Source organism: Pituophis catenifer, unplaced genomic scaffold, assembly GCF_029215685.1.
Source record: "Pituophis catenifer annectens isolate HBS135680 unplaced genomic scaffold, rPitCat1.0.hap2 SCAF_5, whole genome shotgun sequence".
Lineage (NCBI taxonomy): Eukaryota > Metazoa > Chordata > Lepidosauria > Squamata > Colubridae > Pituophis > Pituophis catenifer.
The window spans coordinates 91,699,011-91,710,421 of NW_027256885.1; the positions used below are offsets into that span (position 1 = coordinate 91,699,011).

The window sequence follows — 11,411 nt, forward strand, 5'->3', positions numbered from 1 at the left end:
ACTAGCATCCAAAAAATGATAAGAGTGTTTCCTTATTGGTTATTCTACAAATATATGGTAAATAATTCTGCTGATAGATTCCCCTATTGCTGCCTGGGGTGAGGGCAATCCAAACCCAGTATTATTTCTCCATTGTGTTTACATGTGATAGAGATTCTGCAAGTCTAAAGAAAATAGGATTGGGGAGAATTTGACTTAATCTTCCTATCCAACGGTATATAACCCCTGCTTTCAGGAAATAGTATCATCCCCATGCAAGCCACATGGGTCTCTCCTTGGCTAGCAATGCTCAGACAATCTTAGGTCATCTAATCATAGTCTAGCAAGCAATAGCCACTATGCGTTTGTCGGCTTGGCAGAGCCCTGATACATTAGAAATTTGGTTTTGCTCTACAGGCCCACATCCAGTTGATTCTTGAACCAGTGCCCCACAGGCCTGAATATCTTCCCAACATAGATAACCTCAATATTCCCTTTGGTTTAGGACTACACTCTGGTTCAAACCCTACCCAACTCATAGACATTTCAAAACATCGACAGCATTGCAAATTTAGAGGGTTTCCTTTGACAAAGGATTTCCACATAGCAAACCAAGGAATACTTTGGTTTTATGCCCCCTAAAGACTTCCTTTGAGACACCACCACCCCCCTTCCCAGACCCTCCCATTTTCCCTTTTGGCTTAGGAGCCAGCTTCCCCACTCCTTCCCATCACCCCAATAAATAAGTTGTAGGGGGAAAAGGCAGCTTGTCCGTTTGCAGCTGAGGGAGGGGGCAAGAGAGCCATTAGTCCAGTGCCTGGGTATCCATCCTGTGCCCATTTTGCAATTCTTGTTCCTTGGTGGTACCCCGGGCACGGAAGACACGGAATGCTCCGCGGCAGATGAGGCCAAACCAGTATATCTGGGGAGCCATGAGGAAGGCCGATCCCAAGTTGTACTCAGCGGGGATGGAGAAGGGTACACGGTAGAAGGGCAAGCCAGCATACTGCCCATATACCCAGTACATATATGGAAAAAGCAGGATTCGACAGCAGAAGAATGTGACTAGCATGGCCATGCCATTCACCTTGTGGAGAAGAGTGTGCTGCTGCTTGTACTGCGGAGAGAGGGAAAAAAGAGAGTTGAAAGGCAAATTCAGGTCAGGTTGGCTAACTCTTCTGCCTTCCCATTATGTCTTTATTTAGTTATGTACGGTCTCCCATCTTACCCTACCAACTCTGGGCATCTAATCAATTAAAACGCCATCTAAAATGTCCACAAACCAAACAACCAATATATAAAACCTATACAGGTAGTCCTTGACTTATGACCACAATTGGGACCAGGATTTATGTTGCTAAGCAAGGGGGTTGTTAAGTGAGTCACACTTCATTTTGCAACCTTTTTTTGCCATGGTTGTTAAGAAAAATCGCTGTGGTTGTTAAGTGAATGACACAGTCATTAAGGGAATCTGGTTTCCCCCACTGACTTCATTTATTGGAAGCCACTGGGAAGGTTGCGAATGGCGATCACATGACTCCAGGACACTGCAACTATCGTAAATACATGTCAGTTGCCAAGAGCCCAAAATTTGATCATGTGACTGTGGGGATGCTGCAATGATTGTAAGTCATTTTTTCAGTGCAGTTATAACTTTGAACGGTCACTAAGTCAATGCAGGTAGTCCTCAACTTACAACAGTTCATTTAGTGAACTGTTCAAAGTTACAACATCACTGAAAAAAGTGACTTCTGATTGTTTTTCACACTTCGGACCATTGTAGCATCCCCATGGTCACATGATTTACATTCGGATGCTTGACAACTGACTCACATTTATGACAGTTGCAGTGTCCTGGGGTCACGTGTTCCCCTTTTATGACCTTCTGACAAGCGAAGTCAAGGGGGAAACCAGATTCACTGAACAACTGTGGTACTAATATAACAACTGCCGTGATTCACTTAACAAAAGTGGCAAGAAAAGTCGTAAAATGGGGCAAAACTCACTTAACAAATTTTTCACTTAGCTGCACAATGTTTGGGCTCAATTGTTGTAAGTTAAGGACTACCTGTGGTTATTAGTCGAGGGATACCTGTAATGTATACCAAGGTAAAAACCAATCCGAACCTTACTCTTCCCCTGCTCCCCTAAGAGAAGCTCAGTAGCAGGTGATACTCACCAGGATGAGAACCTTCCCAAGGCAGACAAAAGGGGTACTGAGTTCAGCCATCAACATACAACCCAGAAAGAAGTCACCTTTGCCTTGACGCCACAGCTGAAGGGGGGAAAGGGATAAATGTGGCAGACCTGGGTGGGTGGGGCAGCATCTTCTAAAGCACAGCATCCTCATTTGCAGCTTCTGCTGCATGGATCAATAGCCCATCCCTTCCCTTTCCATCCTCATCTGTGCACATGGGTTGCCCTTGGTCCCACTCACCACAGACACAGGGAAGCAAACCAACACCATGAAAAGATGGTGAATCACCATCAGTAACTCCTTGTGCAAGTAGGCACGGATGGCAGTATGCAACGCTTGGGTCTCAACGCATCTTGACTCATGCCCTTTAACCTGGTACCGGTGCCAATGGCACAGGAACATAGCGTAGATATCGTAGATGAAGTAAGGGACTGCAAACTGGGTGTAGTTGGAAGTCAGCCAGTGCCTGCAGGAGGTGAAAAGGGGTAAAGGAATATAAGCAGCTAATAAACCCAGTAATCCCTGCAGATAACTTGAGCCACACGCAAAGGGGATGGAAGAGCAGGACACTCTCCACCCCTCTGGAACAGACTCAAGGCCACAATCAATGAGGAATTGATGGCATGCTGATGTGCTTCACTCCCAAGGACAATGGTAACATAGATTCTGCCTTGCTCACATCAACCTGTCTCTCCCCACCGCCATCTCTCTCTTTCCCACTCCCTGATCCTGATCACAACCTTCTGCTCCTGGAGCAAATGTGGTTTTAACTTGCTTACACCTTATTTGCTTACACCTTATTTCTAAAATACTCCAGACACTGCTGCACCTAGGACAGATATACTATTAGTAATTCCTCCTTACTTATCGGATCCTACCATATTATTCCCTCTGGCCTTTATGAACAGGATGCTTTGGCTTGCTAGCATCTGTCTGGGACCTATGCTTTCAACTTTGCTTAGAAACCCACCAACTCTATAAAAAGGCACTGAGATTCATGTAAATTCAGAACATTGGATTTAATTCTCATTCTACTTAAAATGACTGAGATTTGCTGTGTAAGGGGCACTGTGATATCTTTGTGAAAATAAAAATGCTGAGGCAGTTTTCTCATCCTTAAGAGAAGTCTTATCTCATAGCTCCCTCCTTCTGTGCATATCCAATCAGAGCTCATGGCAGAGGACTCAACAACCCAACTTCCCTCTGTTTTAACCTCCTCCTCTCCTCGTCACTGGCTGCCCAATAAAACTGAATTACACATACACAGAATGCAAATCAGCAATGGAAGGAGTTGTTCCTTTGGTCTAATTCCCTCAACTGCTCCCACATACCTATCTAACATCACCCAGGGAGGGAATTAATCCCAACTAAATTCATTAATGAGAAAATAAACTATCCTTGGGAAAAAATCAAGAAAGGACATGATAGAAATAGATCCAATGACACCTCCTGCCATATCTTATAGCCACCCCAAACCCTTCATCTCTACCCTGCTCTGTCCTCAAAATTCCCCAGTGTGGACATGTGCTGCGTTTCCAGTCCTTCTTGTCCTGCGTAACTGCCCTATTGCCAAATTGGATTCTGCAGAAACTGAAGTCTGTCAGCCCTCCCAGAAGCCAGAGGGACTGACAAATCTGATCCTGGAGCTTATTTCCAGCACATATTGTGGAAATCAACTCTCTCATATATTGTATGAGGATTGAAGAATACAGTACAGGACCGGAATGGGAAGACTTGCTGTAGTTTGAGTGGGGCTGTCCATGGTGCTGAAAGGGGAAGTTACCAATTTAGAGGCCCACGGTGGTGGTGGTGTTTTTGCAGCACCATGGACAGCACTTTATTGTTCAACAAGGCTTGGCTTCTGCCCTCCTGCTACTTTTGTCTTACTTACTCTAACACCTCTACTAAGTTTTGTGGTGGGTGCAATTTTTATATGCAAAGAATCTTGTCTCCACCACCCCTATAATCCTGAAACACCTCTTTTTAGAACAGCATCCTGAACATGCTCTCCCTGGGTCCACAACCCAGTGCTTCACCCTACACTGCTATTGACCATAGCACTCCTGTTGGTGGCCCCAAACTCTCTGCCCTGCTCCCAGCTTCCTGATCCAGCCTACTCATTGCAGTACATCTGCTTGGAACATGTCACTGTCATCCTGTTCTAAATTTGGTGCCACTCCTGGCGCAGATATCAAGTTTCTCAGTAATGTGACCTTGCCAAGATGCTGGCTGAGCTGCACTCAGAAAATAAGGTAGAGATGGGGTTGGGGTGGGAATGAGATTACTGCACCACAGTGCTGCCCTGGAATTACACCATAAATGTTGACTTACTGGTCATCGATAATGTGCTTGCAGGATGAGGAGATGATGTAACCAACTGTGGAAGCCATGATGGCCTGCACTGAGGAGACAAGTCTGTGATAGGAAAATGGGAAATGGTAAGAAGTTTAAGTAACTGTAGTTTCTCCTTCCTCTTCGCTTGGATTCTAGAACCCTATTTCCATTTTAGGTCTGAAGGTATGAGGCCAAAACAGTAGTTCTCAAGGCCAATCTGATACTCTGGGAGCTGGCCTAGACTACCGTATTACATTGCTCCAGAACTCTGCCAGCCTTGACCAACAGCTTTAATTCCAACCCATGCATCTTTCACCATCCCATAACAACTGCCATTGGCTGGATATATTTGGAGATAAGTAGCAATGGCTAAATGGTTCAGCTGCCCGTTGAGCCTGCTACATTCTCAAGTAATTCCAGAAGTCAGTCAATAGAGAGGCTTTCATGCTTAAAAGAAAACATCCTAAATGATGAGGGCAATTGCGTGTCCCCCACCCCATCTTAGTAGACATCCCTGGGGTTTTCACTACATGCCACTTTTTTTTAAGCATCTCTTACTATACCCCAACAAAACATCTAGCCTCCTGAAAGACTCCTATTTTCAAAAGAATTTCCATTTTGGAGTGCAGAGCTGTGGGTACTTTAATTCACAGTTTATCAAACTTACAGTGACTCCAATAACTCGTTTGGTGACACCTCAATCCCAGGATCAAAACAACCTGCTAAGACTTGACTTTCTTGAGTTATCACTACTGTTGGGCTATCAAGAGGCGGCAGTGATATCCTTTCGGCTCTCACTGTGTTGGTTGCTTTTCCTACAATGATCCCACTCCCCTCCCACTGTGGGATCCTAGGAACATCAACTAGCTCATGACCTCAATACAATGCTTCTCTCAGAAAATCCTGGACACTTTTCTATTTATAGAGATCCCTTACAGGTCCAAGAGAGTTTGAAACTCAATGCACCCTACTATATTCCCAGTCAGTCCAAGAATTGGCTTCGAGCTTTAATCTCTCCATTTGAAGCGACCAGGAAAGCTTGCTAGGGATGAGGGCACCACTCCCCCTCCAAAAAAACTGTCTCCCTTCCCATTCCATCTCCCCAGGACCCACAGTCCCCCCCTTTTCCTTAAAACCACCCACATCAAACTAACAAACCTACAAAAATCCAGGTGCCCAGCAGCTCATCCTTGAGGCCTTCTGCCTGTCCTCCTTCCTGCCCACCCTCTGGACTTTTAGATCCTGCTGGCATCCCCTCCTGCATCCCCGGTTACCTGGCTGAGATGATGACCGCGTCAGCCTCCTCCCATCGCAGGCCTGGTAGCCACTTGAGGCCGTTCTTGGACAACAGGAAGAGGCCAGGAAAGACAATGGTCCCTGCTACCAAGGCGTGAAACATCTCGTTCAGGCTTCAGGGTTGGGGTGATGGGGGGAGGAGGAGGAGGAAGGAGGGCAGAGCAGAGGATGGGGACGGTCAGTGGGGCTGGGATCCCTCTGGGTGTCCACGAGGAAGGCTCATGGTCCCCCAGGGGGCGAGGGGGATGGAGAGGGAAGGGGGGATGGTGGTGGGAGGGTTGGTCCCTAGCAGAGCTGCTGTGACAGACACAGAGAGAGACACAGTCAGGGGAAGGAGGGAGGGAGGGGGGAGCAGCTGTCAGCACAGTGCGGGAGCAACTTAAAGAGACAGTGGACTGCGCTGTGTAGATGGACCCGCAGAAAGAAGAGCAGGGTAGCACAGCTCAGCATTGAATAATCACAGCTAAAGAAGCTCAGGGCCCAGTTTGCAAGGCATGGTGGGAGACGGAAGATGAGATCTATGTATGGGTGGAGAAGGATTGTGGAGGACCTGCCAGTTGGGGGACGAAGCTGGGTAAGATGGATCTGACTCAGGATTGGAAGGCTGAGCTGGAGGTTTGGGATATCTCAGAGGGATGAGGTTGGAGACCCAAATATCGGTGTCCTTAACATCCCATGGCAGAATCCGCTAAATTAATCCATTGCTTCTTTCCATCTGGAAGCCAGTTGAGCATTGCTCCCCCTTTCTCAAGGCAGCTAATCAGGCATCATCATTTAACCCCGGAACACCAAAGCCTAACTTCCTTGAGCTCTGCCTCTTCCCTTCTCTGGCAGGATCGCTGGAAATTTGGCTAAACCTATAATCTCAGCTCAGTTTGTGGAAGGGGGGGGAAGAGACTATGGGGCAGCTAACCTGTTCCCCCTCCTAACGCATTAAGGGATAATCTTCCACCTGCTAAGAGGTGACACTGATACAACCTTTGATAGGTAAAAGAGCAATTGGCTGCCAGGAGGAAATAACTAAATCGGCAGTGACACCTTACAGCTGACTGTGAGCATTGTAGCATGCTGGTTTTGTAAAACAGGGATGGGTAGAAGTGGCCAGGCTGGGTGGGTGGATGTTCCTGGAAGAGCTGTGAGGGATTTTCTCCCCTAGTCTTTGAGCCTGTGGTTCTTCTAGGTTTTCAGGGAACCTCCCACCTGGCAGTTACATAGACGGCAAAGCAGAACTCCATTTTTCAGATGTACACCAGGATCCAACACAGGATATAGTAGAAACTGGGATAAGCAACCAAACCCAGAAGGAAGAAGTAGGAGAACTGCCAGAGCAAAGGACAGGATTCAACGGTTAAGGCAACCAACTTTTGTCTAAGCAACACTGGTCTTATTGCTTTCCCTCCTAAACCCACAAAGAAACTTTGAGCATCAGTTCCATATGGTGAGTTTCATTGGTTTCTTAATAACACACTCTCAACATCCCACTTTTTCAGAACAGTACAACTGTTCCAGGGGTGGGTTCTACTTACCTTTACTACTGATTTGCAGCGGGGCCACACGCAAGCGCAGAAGCTTCTGCGCATGTGCAGAAGCGTTTTGATGACATCGGGGTTGGTGGGCGGAGCCTCCCGCCAGTTTTACTACCGGTTCTATAGAACTGGTGCGAACCGGGGGCAACCCACGACTGAACTGTTCCATTGGCTACTCAAGCTTTTTTTAGGCATAAATGCACAGAGACCCAATTTATCATGAGCTATTTAGTCAGTTCCACCTTGACTTGACTTCTACCACAGGAAGCAATAGACCTCTGATATGTTAAAAAAAAAAAAACCAAACAAATTAGTATCAGTTTTATGAATTTATGAATTAGTTCAGAGATTTTACTGGTTACAACCTAACCATACACTGTCCTTTCCACAGTTCCAGCAAGGGAGATGGCCTTTTTAATCCTTAAATAACCAGTTCAATATAAACAAAGTGAGGTTGTGACGGCATTGACTAAACATATTAATATGTGTTTAATCAAAATGTTGGTTGATTAAATACATAATTGGGACGGTTTTGCTGGATCAGGTCAGAGGCCTATCAAGAATTGTGGAATCTGCATGCCACCTGGAAGAGGCATAAACAATTATGCCTAAACATTATAAGAAAAATATGAAGGGATTTGTATACAGTTATCTTGGAGACATGCCTAACAGGCAAGTATCTGAAGGATTGTCCCATAAATTACACAGAAAATGTTTTTTTGGTTGCTCCAAATTTAGGACCCAAACAAGGATTAATTGAACTGGGATTTGATGAAATATTAAGACCTCCCTGTTGATACAAACATTTAAAAGTGGAGTTGATCATCTGAGAAGCTGATGGACTCTCCACAGGCATTAAGCCAAGATAACCAACCACTGTATCTGGGAGAGGATCTTTTCCTCCTTTTTCCTTCTACCGTGGATTAAAACTCTTTAACTACTTCAGTTAAGACATCAGTCAGGTTCACATATTGTATTACTAATACATAATGTCATTTGTTTGATTTGCGTTAGGCATTGTGGTTTCTAAGACTCGATTAACAGCTTAGCGTGTTACTGAAACCATCCAATTGTGGCTTATTTAATAAACTGATTAGGCAAGCTGTGGCTAATATACAAACATGCATCTATGTAAACCCAGCCAGCTTCTCTCCCCCTTTATTGCTTCTGAAACCAATTTAGAAGGAATGTATACATACTGGATCTTAGCCGATTTACTCACCAGGTCCTCTGCCATCCTAGTGAACCCAGAAAAGGTGAGAAATGACATCCATATTATTCCATATATCCTCCTCTATGGAGGGTACTTCATGTTGTCAAGATGCTTCCCTGAGGGGCTAATTATGACACGGTTGAAATATCATAAGATAGAAGGGTTTTACTTTTTATAGTAATGAAGCAATCAAGTTGGAATATTTGGTTAATTAATTCAGTGGAAGAAATGACTTGTGACAGTAAAATAATGTATTTCCTAACAGTTAACAGAATAGCACAAACTAATTAAATGGCATTTCAAACCCCTACACTGTGATGAGGATTACTTGGGCAAATCTTTGCTCAGCCTACCTCATAGGGTTGTTGTGGTTCTAAATTGGGGAAAGGCATGGCACCTCCTCCCCCCCCCCCATAAGTTTCTTGAAGGAAGAATGTGACAAAGTGTAACAAAATAAGTATTTGAATAGAATAGAATAGAATAACAGAGTTGGAAGGGACCTTGGAGGTCTTCTAGTCCAACCCCCTGCCCTGGCAGGAAACCCTACACCACTTCAGACAAATAGTTATCCAGCATCTTCTTAAAAACTTCCAGTGTTGGAGCATTCACAACTTCTGGAGGCAAGTTGTTCCACTTATTAATTGTTCTAACTGTCAGGAAATTTCTCCTTAGTTCTAAATTGCTTCTCTCCTTGATTAGTTTCCACCCATTGCTTCTTGTCCTGCCCTCAGGTGCTTTGGAGAATAGCTTGACTCCCTCTTCTTTGTGGCAGCCCCTGAGATATTGGAACACTGCTATTATGTCTCCCCAGTCCTTCTTTTCATTAAACTAGACATACCCAGTTTCTGCAACCGTTCTTCATATGCTTTAGCCTCCAGTCCCCTAATCATCTTTGTTGCTCTTTTCTGCACTCTTTCTAGAGTCTCAACATCTTTTTTTACATCGTGGCGACCAAAACTGAATGCAATATTCCAAGTGTGGCCTTACCAAGGCCTTATAAAGTAGTCTTAACACTTCACGTGATTTTGATTCTATCCCTCTGTTTATGCAGCCCAGAACTGTGTTGGCTTTTTTGGCAGCTGCTGCACACTGCTGGCTCATATCTAAATGGTTGTCCACTAGGACTCCAAGATCCTTCTCACAGTTACTACTATTGAGCAAGGTACCACATATACTGTACCTGTGCATTTTGTCTTCCCTAAATGTAGAACCTGACTTTTTCACTGTTGAATTTCATTTTGTTAGATAGTGCCCAATGTTCAAGTCTGTCAAGATCCTTCTGTATCTTGAGCCTATTTGTGTGGGGAATGAGGAATAAGGAATAAGTAAACAGCAGTTTTGATCGTAACAAAATACAAAGTTTAGCGAAAACTGCTAATCTCTAAATCTCATTAATTTGAACAAGTTATTTCCAGTGCTATCTGGCTAAGCACATTTCACATGTAGGAACTTGCTCTAGATGTGTCAATACAGAATTGCAACCAAAATCAATTGTTTTGAAAATAATGGTACTGGGATTGATTTACTTTGGGCAGGACCAGAGATGCAGAAATTACGGGTGCAGTACGTAAATATAGGTCAAGCTATGTTCGCCATATTTCCTGAATAAATTCCCTATTCTCTGATCCATATCCTAGTTAGGTGTATTTATTTTTATCTTTAATTCAGACCTTGCACTTGATTTGGGATGCTTTGTGTTTGCAGCAGGAAATTCCTTCCCTAATTCATTACTGTTGACCTAAGCTGAAATGAAGTTTGTTGCTTCAGACTGGAAAAATAACAAGGGATAAGAATTACAAAGAAAGTGGGCAGGAGATACTATATCAATTTACCCTCCAAATTGTATACAGTGACCTGGTTAATGCAGCCATAATGTGATTTACTTTGCTTCGCCTTAAGATGTTGTATGTGAACAATTGTGGCCTATTGTTTAGAGCAGGGGTCCCCAACCTTTCGGACCTCAGGGACCACTAAATTCATAATTTTAAATCCCATGGACCACTAATATGATCTGCCTAATGACTGGCTGGGTGGGCGTGGCTAGGTGGTCATGTGACTGGGTGGGCGTGGCCAACTCGATGGCCAACTCGATGTCACTCACATCGAGGGGCACCTCGCCGGCCTCTACTCACCCCTCTCCTTCCAGCCACTCTTCACCTCCTCGCCCAGGCTCCTTAGGACCCCAACAGGAAGCAGTTGTTTGAGCTAAGCAGCCACCACGAGAAAGAGTTGACAAAACAGCTGGCTCAGTTCAAATTGGATCTGACCAAGAAGGAGGCTCAGCAGAAGCACCTCACTGAGGACTACAAGCATAGGCTTTCCAAGCAGAGGGAAGACCTGCAGGAGTGCATAGCCAGGTACCGGCGCCTGGAGGCTCAGCAGGCTGAGATGGTCAGCCAGTTCCAGGCCATGATGCTGTCCCGCTGGAACAAGGCCCTCTGGCTCCTTGCCACCAGTGGCACTTCCTTCCAGCCTTTGCCCAAAGACCCGCACCAGGAGGCTGAAGCAGACCCCAAGTTGGAATTTCTGCCCCCACCTCCAACCTGCACAAAAAGACCACGAAGGGGGAGACTCTCTGCAGCAACACAAACATGCATGTATCTGGCCCAGGGGGCATAGTTTGAGGACCCTTGATTTAGTGCAATATAAAAAAAAATGCAAATAATTTTTCTGTGGACCACCAAAATTTTCTCGCGGACCACCAGTGGTCCATGGACTACCAGTTGGTGACCACTGGTTTAGAGCATTAAACAGCCACCTGTGGTTCAACCAACTAACCATTATTTGCAAATGGTTTAATTATTGTGTGAACCCAACTAGTGTTAAAAGTAGAGTTGCAACTCTGAATTGCAAAGGATTAGTCTTA

General features: G+C 44.9%; 1 protein-coding gene across 1 annotated transcript; it reads right to left on the reverse strand.

Annotated features, from left to right (window-relative positions):
* Window positions 1–725: 725 nt before the first annotated feature.
* TLCD3B (TLC domain containing 3B) lies at window positions 726–6,025 on the reverse strand. Its single transcript, XM_070944494.1, has 5 exons — window positions 5,785–6,025; window positions 4,508–4,591; window positions 2,417–2,642; window positions 2,159–2,254; window positions 726–1,096 (listed from the first exon to the last, which is right to left on the reverse strand). Exons 1-5 carry the CDS (start codon window positions 5,907–5,909, stop codon window positions 785–787), a joined length of 843 nt encoding a protein of 280 aa, XP_070800595.1. The 5' UTR covers window positions 5,910–6,025; the 3' UTR covers window positions 726–784.
* Between the last annotated feature and the right edge of the window lie 5,386 nt (window positions 6,026–11,411).

What these genes read in the sequence shown, in the direction of transcription:
- TLCD3B (XM_070944494.1), bottom strand. Translation starts at nt 5,909, where the DNA reads ATGTTTCACGCCTTGGTAGCAGGGACCATTGTCTTTCCTGGCCTCTTC. An exon ending in AAGCACATTATCGATGACCA is followed by an intron (nt 2,643 to 4,507) that starts GTAAGTCAACAT and finishes CACCTCCTGCAG; the next exon opens with GCACTGGCTGACTTCCAACT. An exon ending in TTGGGAAGGTTCTCATCCTG is followed by an intron (nt 1,097 to 2,158) that starts GTGAGTATCACC and finishes CTCTCTCCGCAG; the next exon opens with TACAAGCAGCAGCACACTCT.